Source organism: Talpa europaea (genome assembly GCF_964194135.1).
Source record: "Talpa europaea genome assembly, chromosome: 7".
Taxonomy (NCBI): Eukaryota; Metazoa; Chordata; class Mammalia; order Eulipotyphla; family Talpidae; genus Talpa; species Talpa europaea.
The window spans coordinates 62,353,667-62,378,990 of NC_140074.1; the positions used below are offsets into that span (position 1 = coordinate 62,353,667).

At 37.9% G+C, this 25,324-nt stretch overlaps 1 protein-coding gene across 1 annotated transcript in view; it reads right to left on the minus strand.

Annotated features, from left to right (window-relative positions):
- ECPAS (Ecm29 proteasome adaptor and scaffold) overlaps positions 1–25,324 on the minus strand; it is a gene marked incomplete at both ends in the record, with an annotated part of 98,337 nt that overhangs the window by 41,480 nt on the left and 31,533 nt on the right. Inside the window, 10 exons of the mRNA XM_084238500.1 lie at positions 1,438–1,560; positions 1,649–1,715; positions 2,749–2,798; positions 4,513–4,591; positions 4,811–4,896; positions 7,251–7,370; positions 9,781–9,862; positions 13,165–13,304; positions 22,531–22,699; positions 24,360–24,509. Of these exons, the coding sequence (XP_084094626.1) occupies positions 1,438–1,560; positions 1,649–1,715; positions 2,749–2,798; positions 4,513–4,591; positions 4,811–4,896; positions 7,251–7,370; positions 9,781–9,862; positions 13,165–13,304; positions 22,531–22,699; positions 24,360–24,509 (1,066 nt within the window). The remainder of the gene's footprint in view (positions 1–1,437; positions 1,561–1,648; positions 1,716–2,748; positions 2,799–4,512; positions 4,592–4,810; positions 4,897–7,250; positions 7,371–9,780; positions 9,863–13,164; positions 13,305–22,530; positions 22,700–24,359; positions 24,510–25,324) is intronic.

Here is a 25,324-nt window from a genome sequence, read left to right on the forward strand (position 1 = left end):
AGCAAAAGGAAATATATTCTGTCCCATGGATTCTGGTGTTCTTGATCTTTAGCACTTCCTGAGATTTAAAGAGCAACAGTGTTAAGGACTGGTCTTTAAGATTTAGCCTGGACCCTGATTGCCTTAAATGCAGTATGAGAAAAGAAACAAATTAGTTTAGCTTGGTAATATTGTTACATGATTTGATTTGCAAGAGTATAACCATACCCACATACATTATAATTAAGAATCTTACTTCTTTGTACTCTTAAGTGTCCAAATGAGCTTCCTAAAATGAGGTCTATTTTTTTTAAAGATTTATTTATTTATTTATACAAGTACTGGGTAGTCAGAAGCACGGGAGGGTGAGAATTCACCAGAGCCAGAGCAGGGAGCAGAACAGGCAGAAGGACCGAAGTACACTGCTGAGGGGAGCAGTGGGTGGCAGGAGAGGTCTGCGCACCATGTGGGACCCTCACCTGGTGGCTGGGGATCAAACTGGTGCTGCGGAGGCTGCAGGCAGCTTCGTAGCCCAGCGCTCAACCAATGTGCCACCGGGGAAGCCCAGGCCTATTCTTTTTTTCTGTGACATATGATCATGAGTTATATACAATGGACACCAAGAGCAGCTGGCAAAGGGAGTCTACAGCAATCTACTTGCCAAAAAGGAATTTTTCTGAGTGTACATAATTATTCTGTGATATTTTCACAGACATCAGATACCTTTCTCAATGTTGTATAATTCCCTCAATATGAATGTATTAAATATGCCAGTCAAATCAGTAGGACACAATATACATTCTTCTCACTAGTATTTTTGACAGCATTCCCTCTTCAATCTCCCTGTCTGACAGCACTCCCTCTTCAATCTCCATCTTTCCACTAGAAATGGAAGATGACTGACTAAAGAAAATACATAATATATTATTTTATAATGTATAATATATACCAGGTGTACATATGCCTGCATATCTACAGATGTTCAAAATTCTCCTACAAACTCTCATGAAAACCAAATAAAAAGGACTAGAAGGAAGAAAAGTAGGTATGATGGTATTGATTGACTTCCAACATACTTATTTTGATATAAAAAAATTTTTAATATATATATATAAAATCCCTCTGCCTGTCTCCCCTGATGCTACCTTTGAAATCTATGGACTTGAGCGCTCACTATCAGTTAAGATAAAAATCTTCCAACATGGAGGACATGACATTAATAGCAGTTTTCCAACATGGAAGACCTTAAACATAAAGTTTCTGTGACCATCACCAGATTTCTCTCCTAAAATCAGATTTCCATCAGGAAGAACTAAAAATAAATCATAAATCATAAGCCAAACGAAAGTAAGCATTCCTCTTAGTTGTTAAGATAATTAACAAGGTAATTCAAATCTTGTTCTTAAAAATGTAGTATGTACGTGCGCCAGCCACCGTAGTGCACATATCTAGACCTACCTTTATTAAGTACGAAGCCACAAGCGCCTCCATGAGAGTTCGCTGTGCTCCTTCCAAGGTACTATAAGCTCCAACCATCATAGATAGTGCTTCTTGAATAGCAAGTCTCGTCTCGGGCTCTTCCTATAAAGATAGTAAAGATAATGTTTCCCTCCTTTTGGGCATTCAGGAGAGCATCCAAACAGCATAAACTTTCCAGGTATCTCCCTACCTTACATAGGGCTTCAAAAAGCTGCTGCACAAGAGCTATATCCTTAGTGAATAAATGAGGCATTCGACTGTAAGAGAATATAAGACCCTCATTATTATCATAGATTTCCACAAGCTGGAAGAAAACAAAACAACATAAATATTCCTGAACTTGCACTTTCATCTCTGAACACAATGTTAGTAGCATCATTAGATTACCTCCCCAATGAACCAAATATTTTAAAGTACATATTTAATTCCTCAACTATCTAAGTAACCTTTGATTAACATACATGCTATCCAGATAGATACCCTTTATAATATTCCATGCATTCAGTTAACATTTCTGATTTTAATATAAAGAAAACAGATAATTAAGACCAAATTGCTATTTAAATTAAAAGCTATTATGATGATGGGCTTTGTTACTTCATGCCAACAGACACGAGACAAGGACTGCTGACAACCCTGCACTACATCACATCTAGGGTAGCTTTCGTCTGAGCCCCAAAGCTCCTTTCCCTGCACAATACAGAAAGCAAGACCTAGCCTACACAGGCCAATACAGTAGGGTGGAAGCGCTGGGGTAGCAGCAACACATGGTGCCACTGAGGTCACTGCACCTCTACCTCCCTACCTAGAAATACAGTGATGGAAGAGGACACCAGGAGGAAGAGGAGGAGGAAATCATACTAAGTGGAAGAGGAAAATCCATCTTTGGAAGCAGAGTCACTCAGAATCATAAAGAATCATATCAGAAAAGAGAATCACTAGGAAAACCTTGATTATTAGAGTTAATAAAGACTCAAAGTAAGTAGCAACAAGAACACTTAAAGACAATCAAATGTCTCCAGGATACAAGAAAATAACTCATTATGACAAAATCCAGTTCAAAATCTCATTTCAAGACCACCGTTTAATATGGCAACGTAATTTCAAATGTAAATTAAAGTGTCTCACATCATTTTCCTTCTACAAAGAAGTTACTTCTAAACATCTAGGGCCATTAAATACATTTCCTTTCAGAATCACAACTAATTTATTCTCCATCCATTATTAAATACACATCGTTTTTCTTAGTTTACCAACAGGATATCCCTCACTGAAAAAGAGTTTACTCACCTGGAGAGTTTTCCAACAGCTGAATATGCCATTGACAGTAGCTTAGGGTCCTTGAAATTAAGAAAGAAAAAAAAAAGAACAAAAAACAGACAAAAAAAATAGTAAACGGCAAACCTTTTTGCTGCAATTGCATGCATTACTTTACTCCTTGCTACTCTGCCTGAGTACATGATACTAGCACCTGAGCAAAACAAACAAAAATGTCCAAACCCAGAGTTCATCACACTACTAAAGGAAAAACAAAACAAAACTTGAATCCCCAATTCACTTCAAAAGAAAAATGCAGCAGTAACATATAAAAAGATTCTCTTAACTGATCTAAGTTCATGGTATTGTCAATACTATGTAACCTGCAAACACCAGAACTCATCTTCAACATACTCATGAAGCAGCTTAACTCATGAGAAAATTCATCACTGGTCCAACAGACTGGAATCCTCCCTCTCTCACCCAGAAGTACGTTAAGTTTGGGAGTGATTTTCTAAAACTCTGTACTATAATGAATGGCTCCTCATATCTTCCACCATAAAACATTTAAAGCAATCAGTCATCAAGTGAGTTTGTAATCCTCCCACTCAAAATACAGATCCACTTTACATGGTTTTATGAAAACAGAGTCTTGCTGATTACTCAGAACATAGCAACACTTCTATCAGCTGAAGTTCATACATTTAACGGAGGATTCCCCCTTCCACACCTAGATGGATACCTGTTGAAAAAACATGCCGTTGTCATCTGGAGGTAAGAGGATTAGAGCCCAGTGCTCTATCTGGCCTCTCTAATCTATTTTTAAATATAGTTTCTCCCCTAAATGTTCCAAAGCATTTTTTTATTTCTACCTACCACCCAAAGCATCTGACTATGTCATTAAAATAATCAGAAGGTTATTTATAAAACCATGCAAGCACTATTCAATAGGAGAAAGATAGGTCATTCAGGCCTAACACAGCCCCCAGAGCACAGCTGCGTAAGAAGGGACAGTGTTTTACCAATTCATTGTGCTGAACGATGGACATATTTATCTCTCCTAATCTTCATAATAATTCAGTGAAATGGCAACATTGTTTTCTTTTTCTAATAGAGAATGGGGGTCCAAAGAATTTAAGTTACTCACCAAAGAATGAAGCTAGTATTCAAACTCAATTCTAACTCCAAACGGTAAAATCTTGATCACACTACTGCAAACATGCATTCATGTTTAGCTGTAACTTAGGGGGAAAATGCTAACTAGAGTTCTTGAAACCTTTCCTTGCTTAAGCAAAACTTTACCTGCAAGCCTGGAAATGGTGAGAACGATGCAGCAAAGACAAAGAGGATTCAAAAATCTACATTCCAAGGAATCCTCATCCCAATTAGATAAGGAATCAAAAATTTACTGAATGCATGTTTTGACAGAATTTTGAATCAGTAAAATCTCAGTCCCTAATAACTAACAATTTCTCAATACAAGCAAATCCAAATAGGCCCTTATGAAAATAAACTACAAAACAAATTTTAATTCCATTTTTTACACAGTACCTCCAAATGGATGCTGCTTTGAGTTATGTTAAATTAGCCATAAGACTCCTCAAGAGTATCAGGTTTTTTTTTTTCATTTTCAAAAAAAGTAAAAGATGAAGTACTGTCTAAAATTTGCCCCACTTCAACTAAATATGTTAAGAAATGAAGAAAAGCCAGCAAAACTTAACTAAATCAACATGCAGACCAGAAAGGTTTATAACAAAATATTTTAAAATATAAAATATTTATGAAATTAACACTTACTTCTTTATATTCATTGATTAGCTTGGTGAGGCCATTCAAAAGCATTGGACCTAGTGGCTTAATCTTGATTTCTGGGCAGCTTTTAAAAAAATAACATACACAGACAAAGCAAGAAAAGAAAATTGCTATTACTACCTTTTTTGATAATCAGTTAAAATAGAGATAGAGTGAAATACACTTATATAAACAATTAAAATCTAAAAGTTTTAAGATAACAGGATTAATTTTAGGTAAGATATACTAGAATCATTACCATTCCAACAACTTGAAAACTTTACAAGCTGTTCAAAAAACTTACGTTATACAAATGTGATGCACAAATTGCAGAGACAATGTTCTTAATTTTGAATTTGTACTTGTACCGAAAAGTCCATCATATACCACCTATAAGAAAGGAACAATGTCAAGAACACCAATTAACAAGAATATCAATTACTATTTCCAAGTATTAGTCGAGTCAACTATAGACCTTTTGCAGTGCATCTTATTCTTCAAAACGAATGCAGTTCTTTTTAATAGTTTGTTTGTTTGTTTGTTTTAATAGAGGCATGTTTTATTTATTTATTTGTTTGTTTTGTTTATATATGCACTGGGTACAGCCAGAAGCGCGGGAGGGCGAGAACTCATCAGAACCAGAGTGGGGAGCAGAGCAGGCAGAAGGACCGAAGCCCACTGCTGAGGGGAGCAGCGGGAGGCAGGAGAGGTCTGCACACCATGTGAGACCCTCCTCTGGTGGCAGGGGAGCAGCTGGGGATCGAACTGGCACCGCAGAGGCCGCTGGCAGCTTCGCAACCCAGCGCTCAACCGCTGTGCCACTGGGGAGGCCCTAATGCAGTTCTTTTTAGTACAAAAATTTTAGCCTACTGACTTAGGAAGTCAATCAGCAGCTCCACTCAGCAGTCTGTAGAGTAACAAACACAACAGTTGGTCCTACCAGTCTACAGAACTGGCAGGTATGCCACCGGGGAGTAACTAAGATTCTACGCTGCTGTGCACCACCACTCAGCACTCTCTACTGCAAAGGGGACACTAGCAGATGAGATCATAGGGGGGAAATAGGTTTCTTAATTACATGTATCCATTCAGAAGATACTATAATAAAAGTGTCTCAGAAAAATATAAAAATGAAAGCATTCTACAAATCTGTACTTGGGGGACAAGTGCTCCACCTGTTGTGTAGTTAGGGCTAGAGGCAAAGAGATCATGAAGATAATGGGTTCTTTGCAGCATCCAGAGACTGCATTGATTAAATATCAAAAAAATCTAAACTCTTCAAATTCCCTTTTTTTTAATGGGATAGTCTATGTTTTAAAAAAAAAAAAATCCAACATCTTTTTTTGCATTCTTCAGGTAGACAGCCAAAAGTGGAACTGCTAGGTCGTGTGGAAGGATCCATTTTTAACCTTCTGAGAAACCTCCACAGTTTTCCATAGAAGCCGGACGAATCTACATTCCTACCAACAGGGTAAGAGGGTTCCTTTTTCTCTACACCTTCACCAACACTTGTTGTTTCTGGTCTTTACGATTTAAGCCATTCTCACACGTGTGGGGTGGTATCTCCTCTTGGTTTCAACTTGCGTTTCCCTGACAGTAAGTGATAAGCATTTTTTTGTGCCTGCTGGCCATTTGTATGTCTTCTTCGGAAAAGTGTCTATTTAGCTCTTTTCCCCACTTTAATTATTTGTTTTCTGGAAAAGACTTTTTCTTAAATTAATCTGACAATGCTGTAATATATGGAATAATGTGCTAAGACAAAAGGATTAAATCAGAATGCTACTGTTTTACAGGAAAAATAAAATTCATGGAAAACATGTGAAGAACTGCTGGGTGCTTTCTTATGTTGAAAATCAAGGTGAGGTAGCCCATGTCTACTTAAAGGCTGAGGTATCAGGAAAGAAGCAGCTCATCTGCACCATACCTTCAGGAATTCTGTGATTGACAAAAACAGAATACTGTGATTCTCATAGTAGTGAGAATATAAGAAAAGGATGACAGACAATGAGTTTGTCTTTGAATGCTCAGTTTTAGCTGAACTTACTTCTAAAACATAACTACATCTAATGTGTACACAATAAAAAGTCTATGACTATTTTCTCACAAAATTCTAGCCACTCATTATGCAATGCAATGTTACTTCAAATTTTCTGAACCAGAATTATCAAGGTATTATCTGAGAAACAGAGCTTGGAAGTGAAACTGAAGAAGCTGTGCAATAATTCTAACTTCATGAAGACAGAATACTTGAAATTAATGAACCGTTAGAGTGCCAGATAATTGGGAGTGAAAGTTTACATCTAGAAGGAGGAAGCAGCCACATAAACAAACAAGACTTAACACAGAGAGATGCTAAGACAGCAGCCTGTGTCCACCATACAGTGAACACAAAATACTTAAAGTGCAACTATCTTTTGTTGACGCATAAGGTAGAGAGCAAGAGCACTTCTACTCAAGTGATTCAAGCTTCTGGTGGTACCATTTGTGAAGAAAAACTAATTTGAGATGATCACCACACAGTATGTGTGAATAGTAACCACATACATAACATTTATTATATAGAGAGCTTCACAAATCACTTCTGCAGCTGAACTTGAGATTCAGAAAAAAAAGGTGGAATCTCCTTAATATGTTTATAGATGTCAACCTATCTCCTCAATACCCATTAACACAGTTCTTTCTCTAACAAAAAAGAGAATACAAAAGTTACAAAAAGTCCATTTTTCTCTGGAAAGAACAGTTACCTGAATGTTAGCCGGAAACGTTTCCGCAGCCTGCCTAGAACGAAGGAGATGAGGGACGATCTTTAACTTGACCCGTGTACTGACTGGGTCCCTTTTCAGCTCTGGCTTCAGAACTGCTCCCTGTAGGAAATATTTGATTATGACTCAGAATTTCAAAATTGTTTTGAACTGAAAAAAATCATGAGAAATATCTAAATCAGTTGTCTCTCAAACTTTTGTCTCAAGCTCCCTCACCCTTAAAAAAAAAAGTTTTTGTTTATATTGGGATACCTTATCAATAGTTACTATATTAGAAATTAAAACAGAAATTCTTATTTACTCACTTAAAGATGTTAATAAACCCACTACATATTTTCAAAAACATACTTGTCAGAAAAATAACTGTATTTTCCAAAAGAAAAAACTATGCTGACAATGGTATTGGTCTACATTTTCTGTAAATCTCTTCAATATCCCCCTTAGTAGAAGAAACCCAGATTTTTTTTAAGATTTATTTATTTTTATACAAGAGCTGGGGTACAGGCCATAGGTGAGGGAGGGTGAGAGGACTGACCAGAAACACAGCAGGGAGCAGAACAGGCAGACGACCAAAATACACTGCTGAGGGAAGCAGTGGGCAAGGAGGTCTGTGCACCATGTGGGATTCTTGCCAGCAGGAAGGGATCGAACCCTCACTGCAGAGGCGGCGGACAGCTTCACAGCACTGTGCTCAACCTGCTGCGCCACCAGGAAGGCCCAAAACCCAGATTCTTGAATCTTCTTGTGCACTCAGTATGTTTAGAAATATGCGTGGGGGGGGGGGGGGAACAGCTTTAAACAGATATGTGGTTGGAAAAGCAAGGATGACTTTAGCCTTTCCAGGTAACTGTGGATATTCTTTGATTCTACATAAAAACTTGATAAATAGTTGCTTACAGGTTAGTTGCCATTTGGATTGGAAACTCTGCATCAATGAACCTTTTGCATATGCTGTTATGTTAAATACCACTGGTCTATCTTGCACACTGAACAGCCCCCCTATCTTTATATGGTTCTGGGACACCACTGGCCATTTCGAAAATACTGATTCACTGAGTTAAGCAAATGTTTCAGTATGAAACATTCAAAATTTAAAAATCATGTTAATAATGTCACCACCGATCCAATCAGTAGTCTAATTTTTGAGAAATTGTCAAGCTCATTATGATGAATACAGGCTTCCAAAATTTTATTTTTTGCTTTTTAAAAGCTCAACTTTTATCATTGCCTATAAATCATGTTCGTTGTCAATCTGAAGTCTCATTGTTTCATTTTAGAGACAGTATCTGCCAAATATTGATCTCCATAAGCATAATTTGCCTGTTTAGTCTTCAGGCAAAATAATTTTTACTGCTTCATAAGCTGAGCTTTATTCTCTCTTGATTCATTTTCTTGTTTAAACCATGAGTACTGACAGCGAAGAACAGAACACTACTTAGCAGTATGCAAAGACACTTGGATTGGCACTGTGACCCTAGCTAGCACTTATACTAACACTGCTTCTGCACCATCAGAGCAACTATCAGCACAGTTTGAAAAAAAAAAAGTCTTGCCTGAATGGACCCTGAAAAGTCTGTGTCCTGACAAAGGTTCACAGACCACACTCTTGCCTCACTGGTGGCCCAGGGGTTAAGTGTCAGCACCAGACTCTTAAACCACTCATATAATCCAACCTCTTTATTGTCTACATGAAGAACACCAGGCCCAGAGGAGTTCATTAGAGAGATTAGTGAAATCCCTTCTCCCAATACATGGACGTACAACCATTCAGGACTAGAATCCAGAGGGGTCCCAATTTCTAATTCATTGTTCTTTCTATTATATCACACTCAGTTAATCAAATTGGAGCTAACAAAAATTTTAAACTACTTATAGTTTAAAAAGCAACAATCTTCTATTTCTGGGTTTGGGCTCAGAATACTTTTAAACACAGTAAACTGAGCAGAGCGTGGATTAAGTAAATGCCCTACCTTAAGGCTCAGAAGCTTCTAGATTCAGAGTTCAGAAGTCAACAAAATACAGTCCACAGGCCAAATAGGGCCACCATCTGTCTTGGGAAGGCCTCTGAGCTACATTTTAAATGTGTTTTTACATTTTAAAATGATTTTTTTGACTCAAAAGAACAGTGTTTCTTAACATAAAAACTGTAGAAAATTCAAATTTCATTATCCACACAGTTTTACTAACACACTGCCACGCTCACTCAGTAACGTGTTGCCCAGGCTGCTTCATAGTATCACAGAGTCATGTAGTTGAATTCAGAATCTACAGTCTATAAAATCTAAAATATTTGCAGAAAAAATTTACTGATCCTAAATCTAGACAATGTATCATCACGGTTTAATTATTTGAATTGAAAACACAACTCAAACTATTTTTAATCAACTTAAAATTAGTATTTTCTATAGCACAGAGTTGATTTAAATAACTATGAGAAAATGTTCAACTACACGGAGCTCATGTCAACAAAACATTTTTTATGATAACGAGAGAATAAACTAAAACAACCTACCTCTTTTGTCTTCAGTGGGATATCGCCAAGGTATACTTTGTACATCTTATTAATGATGGCAGGATTATTCCAGTCAATCAAGCTGCAGAAGGTTTCAACATAGCTTGTTAATTTTTTTTACTCCCACTTCTATGATTTCAAGAAATCAAAGTCACAATATTTGTTTCCAACGGCAAGTGTTAAAACACAAACTTGAAATGTACAATTGACATTACAGAAAAGAAGAAAATAAGCTACCAAAAGTTTATTTTAAAACAGAAAAAAAAAAGTTGCTTATTCCTCCTTGAATCAACAGATCAGTGTATCCAAGGGCCCAATTTGGTACCAAAGGAAAAAAGTAGACTCTCTCAGGGCCACTCTCAGGGTCAATGTCACGAAATAGTCAAAGAGAGCTGCACTATAATACAGACACTAGTTCTAAGAGTATAGAGGTATGATTCTTCTAACTACCACTTAGATCAAAAGTGATAAGGGAAGCGATCAAGAAAATTTTTACCCATTTTACCCATTAAAGTCAAAACCCTAGAAAGCTTGCAGTCCATGGCATTTCCCTAAAAGTTAATAATGGTTAACTAATAAAGACAATTTTCACTGTTTTCTTCTATTTTTCCTCTTGCCATCTTTTTAATTTTAATTTCCTGATTGCATGTTTGTTTTGAAAATTCAGAAATGAATATAGAAAATATAATTCCTTATAATCTGTGTCACATTCTCTCTCTCTCTATTCCTCTTCAATAACCGCTAACTTTGGTGTATCTTTTTCTAGACATCAATGAATGTAAAATAGGTGAATGGGTACAACAGGCAGGTAGTGAAGAAATAGATAACAAACAGATGCATCACTTGAAGAAGTACTTTCAGATTCTTCTTTAACAAAATGGGGTAATATCTACATATTGTTCTCAACTCACTTTTTCCTCTCTTAACAATGTTTTAATGTTAAAATTTTGTGTTTTTTAGCTGACTGCAAAAGTTACGTATCTGAATCAGGAGATAAGTAGAAGGGAAGGAAAATACAGTTTACTTTCTTACTTTTTTATACTTTCAGAGGAGTCTAGTAGAACACAGAGTACTTTTTATGATACATCAACAAGGGTTTTAATTAGTAGAAAAGAATCACAAATTTTAATAAGTTAAATGAAAGCTTGAATTTTTACTGTGGTAACTATATATATATATATTTTTTTTTTTTAAACCAGTACAATTTAGAATAAGCTTCTTAGTTTTGTTTTACCTTCAACAAATTCTTTAAGGATATCATCTGAATAGGAATTATGTACCTCCTTTAATAGAAACATCAAATCAACTCAAATAAAGGCAACTTAGAAAATTCACACACAAGAGAAAAACATGATTTGGTACCATCTTTGCTAATGATATGGCAATCAGTTATATCCAATAAAGTCCAGCTATTAAAAAAAATTAAAGTGTTATTATTGAAAAATGCCTACACTTGTTTTAAAATAGACAAAAGCACAACTAATTAGAATGCTTAAGCACCATAATTGTATTCCCAACAATTCCATCCACTATATGGTACAAAGAATAGGATCAATTTAAACACAAGGAGTTTTTAAAAAGACTTTTGATAGAACAAAAACAAATTCCTTTCTAAGGATACTAGGAAGATGTGGTTATTAGCAGCATAAATGGATATTGGTCTTGAAAGGGAGATACTGGACTTACATGGACTTACACTTAAGTGGACTTACACTTAAGTCCAAAGTAGTTCGACTTTCTTATTTTACAGAGTTATAGACCTGACAAGGTTAAGTGAGTGCTCCAAATGCCGACAATCAACAAGAGGCAGAACCAGAATCAACTCCATAATTAAAACGATTCTCCTCTATGAGGCCTCACATGCCCTTCAGTGTAAACTATTCCCTACCCCGCACACACACAGTTTGCTAATATCTCAATACCATGAAGATACCATGAAGTTCATTTCCTTATCCTGTTACACATAGTTGCAAAGGCTTCTCTGAAGAGGGGAAACTAGTATGTGCAATCTTTAAAAAGCGTTATTATCTTATCCAGTCTTCTAGCATGTTATCTATCACATTAAGCATTAAAATGTTCTTTAAAAAAACTTCTATAATTTTAGTTTTCAGCCAAGTACCTACAATTTTTCATTTTATGTTTCAGTCTTTCACATGTCAAGTTTTAAATCCATACAAATATAATTCTGTATTCTGCTTTACTGGTTTGCTCTCATTGGTGAAAATTTACATGCTCCTTTATTATTTTTAAAATTATGCTAGTAAATAAATAACATTCCATAAAGATACAGTTAATTTACTTAACTATTTCCATGTCATGTCTTAGAAATCTGAATTTGTTATAATTATAGGAAACGGCATAATGAACAAATCTGTACCATTTTTTCTAAATATTTTTTCTTATTTTCAATGATTCCCTTAGTATAAATTCCCAGAAGATTTGGATGAAAGGTTATAAATATTTTTATGATTCACTACTTACCACAAATAGCTTTCTAAAAAGTACTTCAATTCATGATGCCAATCAACAGGGTACATAAGAATAGTTTCAACAGAAACCTAAGTGGAGTTATCAACTGTTACTCAACTTTATTACCACTGGATACAAACTGCCGTTTCAGTGCATTATTTCGTATTAATTTGATTTCTCATGTATCTTCTGTGAGGCTACCTACTACCTGTGCTTGCTCCTGTGTGGATTATGATCTAATCAGCACTTCTCTTTTCAGGTCCAACTTTCATTTTATTAATCACAATACTGACATAACCTTTTTAAAAGCAATCGAAAGGTTTGTGATAAAAGATGAATCAAAACTGATTAGCCTCTGGGTTTTGACATTTTTCCTAGTATCAGTTCATTTATCGAGTCAAAGATCTCTTTTTTTTTTTTTTTTTTTTTTTAAAGCAAGCACTGGGTACAGTCAAATGCACGGGAGGGTGAGAGAATTCACCAGAGCCAGAGCGGGGTTAGAACAGGCAGAAGGACCAAAATACACTGCTGAGGGGAGCAGCGGGCGCGGCAGGAGAGGTCTGAGCACCACATGGGACCCTCGCCCAGAGGCAACGGATCCAACTGGTGCTGCAGTGGTGGGCAGCCTGGCAACCCAGCACTCAACCACTGCACCACCAGGGAGACCTCAAAGGTCTCATTTCTCATGGTAACGTTCCTGACACATTCCTGTTTTTAACTGCATCTCCAAACAGCTTTCTTCTTGCCTTACACAGAATTCTGGTCTTTAGCAAAACTGTATTACTATCAAGTTATATTTCATAGTCGCATAAATTGAATGTCTCATCACACAAAATCTTAAAATAACAATGTTAAGCAAGCTTTTATAAATCTAGTTACTTTTCAATTTTGAAATTTTGAAAGGAAGTAGTTTACCTTTGCTTGCTTTTCAATTCTAGGTCCGCGGCCGTTGCGACACTGTGGCGTGTGTCACTAGAAGCAATCACCAGGTGGAGAACAGCTTCGAGTTCAGGCACCTGCTCAGCTTCAATGAATTTCACTATGCCCAATTTGCACTGGAGACAAATAAAGGGAAGGAAAAACAGTGATAATCGAACAGAGAACAGGAACAGAGAAAAAACACCAGCCAAAAACAGTTTAATGTATTAGGTCATAAACCAAGGATTAGTAATAACAAAGTAGCAGTTCCTCTTTAAGTCTTACAATGTGCTAGGGATTATACTAAACCAAATATATTCATGATTTCATTTAACCCTCACAATCTACAAAGTAAGAATTATTATACCCATTTCTCAATGAGGAAACTGAGGCAAGAGATGAAGACACATTGTAAATGATAACAGCAGAATTAAAATTCAAGTTCTCAGACTCCAGGCCATTTTGATACCCAGACTTCCTATTTAGTTTACATAGCTTCTACAATGATAACACCTTAAACTGTACTCCAAATCTGGAGACTCCAGGTAAAATAGCAGTATATTAGGAATAAAGTGCTCCACGGATTGTTAAGACAATCCAGAAAGAACTAAACAACCCACAGTTCACGGAGTCCCCTCTACTCGACTGTTAACATTCATTCTTGTCCTCAATATTCTTATATACTAAAAACAGTCTGATTTTAAATGCACTTGCATCAATGCAAGAGAAATTCTAATCAGTTTTCAATCTAATCAACAAGCTCAAATGAACACACACTGAAGACAGACATGCAATGTGAAAGAGCTATGAATTTTGCTACAAATGACTGATTATATAGACTTTTAAAAAGATGACTTTTTAAAACCTGATATAAAGTAAAATGAAAACAGTGAACTACAAATAAAATATTATATGACACATAAAAAATGTGTTATGCAAAATTTTGTGTACACACACACAAGATGCAGATGAATGACAAACTAGAGTTGGTAGAATTCCAGGTAATTAATTTTTCTTTTTTTTTTTTTTTTTTTTTTTTTTTTATAAATTTTATTGTTATATTCCCCATACAATTGCAGCCCCCCATTCTGACCCCAATCCCTCCCCTCCCGCCCCCGCCCCCCTAAAAGTGTCTCTGGTTCATAGTTTTTTGTTGATTTTGATTTTCACTTTCTTATAGTTATTCATTTTCCTGGTCCCTTATTTAAGTTTTCTAGATTCCTGCTATGAGTGAGACCATCCGGTATTTTTCTTTTTCTTTTTGGCTTATTTCGCTGAGCATGATCCCTTCCAGCGCCATCCATGTTGCTGCAAATTGCATGTGTTTATCTTTTTTGAATGCTGAGTAATATTCCATGGTATATATGTACCACATCTTCTTGATCCAGTCATCTATTTTTGGGCATTTGGGTTGTTTCCAAAGCTTAGCTATTGTAAACAGTGCTGCTATAAACATAGGGGTGCAGGTGTTCTTTGGAATTGATGTTTCTGTGTCCTTTGGGTAAATACCTAGGAGTGGAATTGCTGGGTCATATGGAAGCTCTATGTTTAGTAGGTCCAGAAATCTCCACACAGCTTTCCACAGTGGTTGGACCAGTTTGCACTCCCACCAACAGTGCAGAAGAGTTCCTTTTTCTCCACACCCTCGCCAACATTTGTTGTTGCTAGTTTTTTTAATATGTGCCATTCTCACTGGTGTAAGATGGTATCTCATGGTAGTTTTGATTTGCATTTCCCTGATGACAAGTGATGTTGAACATTTTTTCATATGCCTGTTGGCCATTTGCATTTCCTCTTCAGAGAAGTTTCTTTTAAGCTCTTCTGCCCATTTTTTGACTGGATTATTTTCTTTGTTGTTGTTGAGACTCATCAGCTCTTTGCAGATTTTTGTGATCAGTCCTTTATCATTAGTGTTGGGTGCAAAAATGTTCTCCCAGTTGGTGGGGTTTCTCTTTGTTTTTGTTATTGTCTCTTTTGCTGTGCAAAAGCTCTTTAATTTGATATAGTCCCAGCTGTTTATCTTTGCCTTCACTATCACAGCTTTGGGTGATGTGTCTGTAAAGATGTCTTTGATGTGCAAATCACGTAGTGTTTCGCCTATATTTCCTTCTATATATTTTATGGTTTCAGGTCTTATGTCTAGTTCTTTAATCCATTTTGAGTTGATTTTTGTGTATGGTGTGAGGTGGTGGTCAAGCTTCATTCTTTTGCATGTAGCGACCCAGTTTTCCCAGCACCATTTATTGAACAAACTTTCTTTGCTCCAATGCATAGTCTTTGCTCCTTTGTCAAAGATTAGTTGACCATAAACCTGTGGGTTTATTTCTGGATTTTCTATTCGATTCCATTGGTCTGTATGTCTGTTCTTGTTCCAATACCATGCGGTTTTGATGATTATGGCTTTGTAGTATAGTTTGAAGTCTGGGAGTCTGATGCCTCCATTCCCTTCTTTTTTTTTCAGGAGAGCTTTGGCTATTCGGGGTTTTTTGTGATTCCATATGAATTTCATCAATAATTGTTCTATTTCTTTGAAGAATGACATTGAAATTTTGATTGGAATAGCATTGAATCTGTATATTGCTTTTGGAAGGATGGCCATTTTAATAATGTTTATTCTTCCAATCCATGAGCAGGGGATGTCTCTCCATTTCTTTGTGTCTTCTTCTATTTCTTTTAACAGTGTTTTATAGTTTTCTTTGTATAGGTCCTTTACCTCTTTTGTTAGATTTATTCCCAAATATTTGATTTTTTTTGTTTCAATAACAAAAGGGATGGTCTTTTTGATTTCTTCTTCTTCAGATTTATTGTTTGTGTATAGGAAGGCTACTGACTTTTGCGTGTTGATTTTGTATCCTGCCACTTTACTGAACTGATTGATGAGTTGAATTAGCTTTTCTGTGGAGTTTTTGGGGTTCTCTATGTATAATATCATATCGTCTGCAAATAGTGATAGTTTGACTTCTTCTTTTCCTATTTGGATTCCTTGGATGTCTTTCTCTTGTCTTATTGCCCTGGCTAGGACTTCCAGTATTATATTGAAAAGCAATGGTGAGAGTGGACATCCTTGTCTTGTTCCAGATCTTAATGGAATTGCTTTCAGCTTTTCACCATTGAGAATGATACTGGCTGTTGGCTTGTCATAGATGGCCTTTATGATGTTGAGGTATGTTCCTTGTATCCCAAGAATTTCAAGGGCTTTTATCATGAATGGGTGTTGCACTTTGTCGAAAGCTTTCTCAGCATCTATTGATATTATCATATGGTTTTTATATTTCTTTTTGTTGATGTGTTGGATAACGTTGATTGATTTTCGGATGTTAAACCATCCTTGTGCCCCTGGAATGAATCCAACTTGGTCGTGGTGAATTATCTTATGGATACATTGTTGGATTCTGATAGCTAAAATTTTATTGAGGATTTTTGCATCAGTGTTCATTAGGGAGATTGGCCTGTAGTTTTCCTTTTTTGTGTTGTCCTTGTTCGGTTTTGGTATTAGTGTAATGTTGGCTTCATAGAACGTGTTTGGTATTGTCCCTTCCTTCTCAATTTTTTGGAAGAGTTTGTGAAGGATAGGCACTAATTCGTCTCTGAATGTTTGGTAGAATTCATTTGTAAATCCATCAGGTCCTGGGCTTTTGTTTTTGGGGAGGTTTTTGATTACCATTTCAATTTCGCTAATTGTAATTGGTCTGTTTAGGTGTTCTATTTCTTCTTTATCTAGCTTTGGGTGATTGTAGAGTTGTAGGAATTTGTCCATCTCCTCTAGATTGTTAAACTTGTTTCCATATAACTGTTCATAGTAGTTACTGATTATTCTTTTGATTTCTGCTGTGTCCGTTGTGATTTCTCCTCTTTCATTGATGATCCTGTTTATTTGTGCTTTCTCCCTTTTTTCCTTTGTGAGCCTGGCTAGGGGTTTGTCTATTTTATTGATTTTTTCAAAGAACCAGCTCTTGGTTTCATTGATCTTTTGGATTGTTTTTTTAGTTTCAATTTCATTTATTTCTGCTTTGGTTTTTATTATTTCTTTTCTTCTACTGGTTTTGGGGTTTTTTTGTTGTTCTTTTTCTAGATCTTTGAGCTTCGAGATTAGGTTGTTTCTTTGCGTTCTTTCTTGTTTCTTGATGTGAGCTTCTATTGCTATATATTTTCCTCTTATTACTGCTTTTGCTGCATCCCATACATTTAGGATATTGGTGTCCTCCTTGTCGTTCAATTCAAAAAATTTTTTAATTTCTTCTTTGATCTCCTCATTAGTCCAATGGTCTTCCAGTAGTGTGGTTTTTAATCTCCATGAGGTAGGAAAGTTCCTTGCCTTCTTTTTATGGTTTATTTCTAGTTTGATGCCTTCATGGTCAGAAAAGATGGTTGATATGATTTCAATCTTGGTGTATCTGTTGATGTTTGTCTTGTGCCCCAGTATGTGATCGATCCTGGAGAATGATCCGTGTGCGCTTGAGAAAAATGTGTACTCCATTTTTTTGGGGTTTAGTGTTCTATAGATGTCTGTTAAGCCCAATTGCTCTAGGTCTTTATTTAGAGCTTTGGTTTCTTTACTTATTTTTTGTCTTGTTGATCTATCCATTGTTGATAGTGGTGTGTTGAAGTCTCCCACTACGTATGTGTTTTCTCTGATGTCTGTTTTCAGAGAGGACAACAGTTGTCTGATATATTTTGGTGCTCCTTCGTTTGGTGAGTATATGTTAATGAGTGTTATTTCTTCTTGAAGTATTGTCCCCTTGATCATAATGTAGTGACCATTGGGGTCTCTTTTTATCTTTTTGAGTTTGAAATCTGTTTTATCTGATATAAGTATAGCTGTTCCTGCTTTCTTTTTTGGTCCATTTGCTTGTAGGATTGTTTTCCATCCTTTAACTTTGAGCCTATTTTTATCTTTTGTAGCTAAATGTGTTTCCTGGAGACAGCAAAAGGTTGGGTTTTGTTTCTTAATCCAGGCTGCAACTCTGTGTCTTTTTATTGAAGAGTTTAGTCCATTTACATTTAGAGTTAATATTGATATGTTAACATCTGTATTTGCCATTGTGTTTGTCTTTCCTTTGATTTTATTTATTTATTCTTTTAATAACTTTTTTTTTTTTATTTTGGCCTTCTTTCATTGTTATTCGTCGCTCTGAGGTTCTGGCTTTAGGACTCCTTGTAGTATTTTTTGGAGTGGGGGTTTAGTTGCAATGAAATTCCGGAGTTTCTGTTTGTCTGGGAAGGTCCATATTCTTTCTTCAAAGAGGAAGGAGAGCTTTGCGGGATAGAGTATTCTTGGTTGGCATCTGTTTTCTTGGAGTCTGTTGACTATGTCCCTCCACTCTCTCCTTGCCCGTAGTGTTTCTTCGGAGAAGTCTGATGTCAGCCTGATTGGTTTTCCTTTGAATGTTATCTGTTTCTTCCCTCTTGCCAGCTTCATTATTTTTTCCTTGTCCTGGATTCTTGGGAGCTTTACTATTATGTGTCTTGCTGTATTTTTCCTTTCGTCGTGGAAGTTTGGTGTTCTTCTTGCTTCTTGTATATCAATTTTCAGCTCCTTCTTCACATTTGGGAAGTTCTCTTCAATTATCTCTTTGAATATTTTCTCTGTTCCTACATCTCTCTCCTCTCCTTCTGGTATTCCTATAACTCTTATATTTCCTTTCCTCATGGAGTCAGATAGTTCCCGAAGTCTTTCTTCGTTCTTTTTCCTTCGTACTTCTCTTTCCTTTTCTGTTTTGGTTCTTTTTATTTCTGTGTCTTCAAGATTACTTATTCGTTCTTCCATTTCATCTATTCTGCTTTCATTGCTTTTCCCAGAATTCTTTAGTTCTTCCATTAGTTCTTTGATCTCCTGCATTTCTTTTACTTCCCTCTTTAGGGACTCAATTTCTTTCTTCTGACCATTGTTTTCCCTCTCTAGGGACTCAATTGCATTCTTCTGATCGTTGATTATTTTTCCCTTATCATTGTTTTCCTTTATGACTTCTGTCAGTTTTTTAATCACGGCAATTTTAAATTCTCTTTCTGGAAGGCTCAGAAATTCTTCCCAGTTATTGTCGTTGCAATCTGGGGGCTGGCTTTCTTTTTGTGGTGTGCTTTTTCTCTGGAGAGTTGCTAGGTTGCGTGTGGTTCTTCTCCTCCCTACTGTCTGTTTTCTAATTTGCCGTATGCGTTGGGACACTGTGTTGTTGGGACTTGCCGGCATCTTGGGTGGGCTTCTCTGTTCCCCTCTGGTTCTTCCAGGAGTCATCTGTCAGTTTCAAGCAGCCTTTACTGGAGAAAGGTCCCTGTTCTAAAATGCCGATGTGGGGACACACTCCCCTGTGCGCCTGGTCTGCCCCGGCGGTGGGTTCCTGCTTCCCTCTGGGCTTGGACTGCAGGCCAGAGGGGGTCTGGCGTGGGCGAACTTCCCCAGTTCACCTCTGGCTCCTGAGGAAGCCTTCTGCAGGTAGTCTTTACTGAAGAAATGTCCCTGTTCTAAAATGGTGATGTGGGACACACTCCCTGCGCTTCTGGTCTCAGGCACACTCTTCTGCGCGCCTGGTCTGCCCCGGCTGTGGGTGCTCGCTCTCCCTGTGGGCTCAGACTACTTGTTCAGAAGGGGCCCGGTGTGGGCTAACTCCCCAGCTGGCCACTAGCTCCTTCAGTAGCCTGTGCTGGGGTCAAGTCGCTAGGTGGCACCAGAGATCTCTCCTAGAGCCCTTGGGGAGCTGATTTTCCACCCCGTGGGACAGGGAGCAGAGCGGGGATGGTAGGGTACACCTCAACAGCTTTGGGGTGCTGTGTCTGCCTTGTGCCCCACCGTCGTGGGGAACCCACGCCCCTAATTTCGTGCCCCGGGTCTCAGTTCCAAAGCCCTCAGTTCCAGGACGCGGGCTGTAGCCCAGATCAGTGGCGCGGGAATGGCGCCTTTTGAATCCCGCTCCCCTGCCTGGGCGCCTTGTTCCTGCTCACTCAGGGAGGGCCTCGCCCGGGTCTCAGTTCCAAAGCCCTCAGTTCCAGGACGCGGGCTGTAGCCCAGATCAGTGGCGCGGGAATGGCGCCTTTTGAATCCCGCTCCCCTGCCTGGGCGCCTTGTTCCTGCTCACTCAGGGAGGGCCTCCGCCGTCTCCCCGCAAGCCTAGGTCGCAGGCACAGGGGCCCGGGCAGCTGCAATCCGAGCGCTGCTTTCGCGCGCAAGCTTACCGGGCGGCCGGGGCTGTGTGCTGGTGCTGGTCTCCTCCTGGTGGGCGGGGCTCTCTTTTTAATGGCGCGTGGAGCTCACCTCCGCGGCGGATCCTGCAGGGTTCGCCTCAGCTCCCGTTCACGGGGTGTGGTGGCTGAAATAGTTCCTTTCCACTCACAGTCCCGCTTGCTGCATCCGTTTTTCTTGTTGGGCGTTTTGGTTTGTTGTTTCCCTGGTCTCTGCCGGTCGGTCGGAGAGTGCCGCCTCTGTGGGCGGGGGAGGGGAGCAGGGTTCTGCGCTTCCCTCCCTTCTCGTCCTCTTTTATGGCAACTTTCTTCTTCGGGCAGTTTGCTGGAGTCGTCCGTTTATCTTCCGTGTCCCAGTTCTCACTGGGACCTGCCGCTTTTCCTCCCTATTAACTTTTTTTAATGGGAGATCTTACTCGCAGCGTCTCCTCGCCGCCATGTTGCTCCGCCCCCCCTAATTAATTTTTCTTAACAATTTTCTTTACTACTTGAATCTTTTAGCTTTATCATCAAAAAAAAAAAAAAAACCCACGAAAGTTGTTTTATCTGGAAGAAAAAGTGTGATACAAAAGACACTTAAAAATTAGAAGAAAAGCGGGCCTCCCTGGTGGCACATTGCGTTGAGCAAAAGGTTGTGAAGCTGTCCGCAGCCCCTGCAGTGTGGGTTCGATTCCCGGTCAGCCAGGGAGATTCCCACATGGCGGGGTAGACTTCTGTCACACCTGCTCCCCTCAGCAGTGCTTTCGGTCTGTCTGCCTGTTCTGCTCCCCATTCTGTCTCTATTGAATCCTCTTGCCCTCCCGCACCTCTGGCCTATACCCCAGCTATTGTATAAATAAAAAATAAATCTTTCTTTAAAAAAAATTAGAAGAAAAGCACTTTCATCCTTAAAGCTAAACTCTTCATTTGAACACCAGATTATGAAATTGACAAACATCATAGACGCCCTTAGAAATTAGCAAATAATGACCAATAAAAGATGACAATTTAATGTTAAAAATTATATATTATATTACAGAACTTATAGATTTACCCCTAAGCAGACTTAGATTCAAAGCCTAGGAGTCAGAACATGATGAATGTCAAAATCTCAGTTCCTTTTAAAAAATGGAAACAATTTCTACAGTTCATTGGGTTGCTGTGAGAATTAAATGAGATAATGTATTTAAAGTATTCAGTATAGTACCTGCCACACAGGTAATTATAAAGCACAGTTTCTGTTACTATTTACCTTTCTTACTTACATTATGGTTTAAGGAAGAAAAAACTCCATAAAACAAGAAGGAGGCAATCTAATCAAACTTAACCGTGATGAACAAATCATTCTATAAATTGTAACAAGAATGCCCAGATTGCCATTTTCCCTCTCTTGGAAACACTTGTTTTGAGCAGTGGTCACTTACATTCCCCCAAAAAAAAGGATCAAGGCATTTACACTACCATGGAGAGATAAAGGAAGGATTGGAAGACTAACCCATGTTGCTTGAATTCCAAAATAATTACATACTGATCTCATCTGTTCTTCCCTGAGGTGCCTGATGACACAGACACAGTGAGGCACCTTCTCTGTAGAGCACCAGTCTTTTATAAAAGCTGCTCAGAGAACATCTGTGTCCTGTTTAAATCCAGAATAAAATTCTTAATGCCAATTTTTTTAATTCCCAGTAAGAAATATAAAAGGGAGTCATGCTTTTTTCCCCATATTGTCCCTTGTGAAGTACATTCATTTTCAATAACACCAATGTACAAAGTATTAATCCAGGAACTGGCCTAGATTTCTTTCTTATTAAAGTTCCTCACTTTACTCAAAATGTACAGCCCTAAAAGGCTGAATAATGTTAAAATAAATTATATTCTAGCTAAATCAAAGCAGCTGGATAGTTATCAGACCTATAATTAAAAACTAAAATGAAAGAAGTTGAATATACTCAAGCTATAAATGGGCTGTATTTTGTACTTGCAATATGTAAGTTGTTTAGAAAAACTGAAGTGCATACCCCACTCCTCCCTTTCCCTGGAGCTTTAACAAATAACTGACATAATGAAGGGAGCATTACATCAATTGCTCCTTTTAAAGCTATTTCACGAGAGAATCTGAAAAGACTAGAACCATGTCGCACATGCTTTCATCAACTTCACAGGGGTGAGTGTGTAGAGGTGCCATTATGAACAAGCATGTGGGATGGATACCTGTTCCAACTGTTCAGGTGTCCAGGGATTATCACCAATAACTCGTTTAGCTGCATAAAAGCTCATTCCAGGGGGAGGCTGTGGGATTCCAGAACCTCCCCCGCTATTTGAAGAAGAACTCTGTGCTGAAGATGAATTTTGGCGACTCTGGGATTCATTTAACACATATCTGGAAAAGAGATAAAAAGTTAATGTCTCTTACAAGGGAGGAACAGGGAGAGGGATCAGAGGAAGGGAGGGAGGAGCACAGGGGACTGAGGTGATGGTACACGGGTACATTGGTGAAGGAAACTCTATGGGGAATATACACCTGAGGGGGTTGGGGTAAGCAAATATTGTTTAAAAATGAAAAATGCTGTAAAAAATTAAAAAATTAATAAAAAACTAAACTATAAAAAATTAAAAAATAAAAAGTTAATGTCTCTATAAAGACTTGCACATACTTCTCCAAATGAATAAACAATGAAGTTAAATTTTATTATCAGGAAAAATTTTCTATCTGTAAAGGCTACCAATATCTATTATATGTGTGATCAAGGAAGAAACTTGGTAGAAGCAGAATTTTAGAAAACTCCCTCTTAAAGCAGGACAGCCTACAAAATAAGTAAGTTGGGAGCATTTCACAATGTGCACTGTGGCAGGGGCAGAGAGAGATGAAACAGCTCCTGACTTCAAGAACTCCAAATCTATTAGGGAAGAGGCACATGTCAACAATGCGACAGACACAAAGTGGCAATACAGAAGGGCATCTAGTTATGGACAACAGTGACCCTGTCTAGGGCAAGAAGTCAGAGATACACACGGGGTGCAGCTAAGCTAGTTTGAAACACTTTTTCAAAGTGACTTTTTTCAGTTGGCATTTCTTATTTTCCTTCTTTATTTTTCATAAGGAAGCATTGCACATAGGAGAGACCTATATTTTCTTGAAAAAATAGAGACTGTGTAAACTTGAGTGTGTTTAATAACTGTAAAATAATAGCCCAATATTTTAAGATGTGAACTGATAAGATCTGTGTTTTAAAAATATGGAAACTCGGGCCTCCCAGGTGGCGCAGCGGTTGAGCGCTGGGTTGCGAAGCTGCCCGCAGCCTCCGTGGCGCCGGTTCGATCCCCGGCTGCTCCCCGGCCACCGGAGGAGGGTCCCACATGGCGCGCAGACCTCTCCTGCCGCCCGCTGCTCCCCTCAGCAGTGTACTTCGGTCCTTCTGCCTGCTCTGCTCCCCGCTCTGGCTCTGGTGATTTCTCTCACCCTCCCACGCTTCTAACTATACCCAGTGCATGTATAAAAACAAAACAAACAAACAAGCAAATAAATAAATAAATAAACATGCCTCTATTTAAAAAAAAAAAATAAATAAAAATATGGAAACTCTATAGCAGGGTAGAAAGTTGTGAGAAAGCAGCTGAAGAAAACATCATGATAAGAGCTGAACAGAGCCACAATAATAGATGATATCAGTGGGGACAGTTCCAGGACATATCAAGGAGGGAGGCGTTACTATGAAATTGATATTGTAACAACAAGGAAAAACTGGATTCAATTTATAATTGTAAGCCTAGACAACTAGCAAAATCATCATAGCACTGGTAATGATTAAAGGAGAGGAATTATTTTATAGGAGAAGACATTTCAGCTTGGACAGGGTGAGTCTGAAATCACAACAGCAACTTCAAACCTATATATATGGCCAACAGGCCATGCAGTCGGAGCTGCAGCAAACAGAATTTGAGACACATCCACTTTTAAGTGAACGCTGAATCATTAAAAATAGTTCTTCACTCACTCAAGAACAAGGCTGCTTTATTTTGTTTTCACTTTTTTAACTTACCCATAAGGCATCAGAAGGACATCTAGCATGAAGTCCAAAAGCAGCTGCACAGTCTTTGGTTTCTCAGCAAGATTAAACGGAGAAGCTGATTTTGATGATTCAACAGGGTATTTCATGTGAAAAAGGGTTGGTATTAAAAGATGCATTAAGCTGAAAAAACAATTACATTTATTGCAACTACTTTAAAAAATAAGGTTTTCATACATGCAAATAACAGACCAAACAAAAACCACAACTCAACAAGTAGCAACTGTAGTAGGGCCATTCATTTTCAATACCACTAACGTGCAAAGTATTAATCCAGGAACTGGCCCAGATTTCTTTCTTGTTGAAAGCTCAATGTACTGAGTGGTACTTGGGATTTAGCCAATCTGACTCATCACTAAAAATGCCTTGGAATAAAGTACATAATATGATTCAGTATTAATACCTGAAGTTACCATAAGAGATTTCAAATGAAACCTTAAAATTTAACTTAGAACATTTCCTTTCAGTAAAATTTTTTTCTTCCAAAGTTAATTAAATTGAACTTATTCTAAATCTAAAGAAATTAAAAATTAATCTTGTCAATATTTTGAATTAATATTGAGGTTTCTACTGTGAATTTAAGTAACGTGGCTTCAGTAATTCCTTCTTTCACTACACTACTTGTTATGCTTAAAACACATGAAAACAATTTCAAAAGGCACTTGTAAATGCTTATTAATTTGTACTGACTACAAATTACAGTCTCTATTAAAAATGTGCATGCTTGAAAAAATAAATGAAGACACCATTTAGTATCACCCTTCCTCCATGACTTCTGCACTCTTTACTGTGACTCTCACCACTGAGAGGCCATAATGCAGACTTCTGGGCTAAGCCTAGAAACTAAAGCTGTCATCTAAACCTCTTTTTCACCTCTCCTTTTTCCATATTAATATAATCAGGTGATCTGTTTCTTAAGAAAACTACTCTGTAATTTT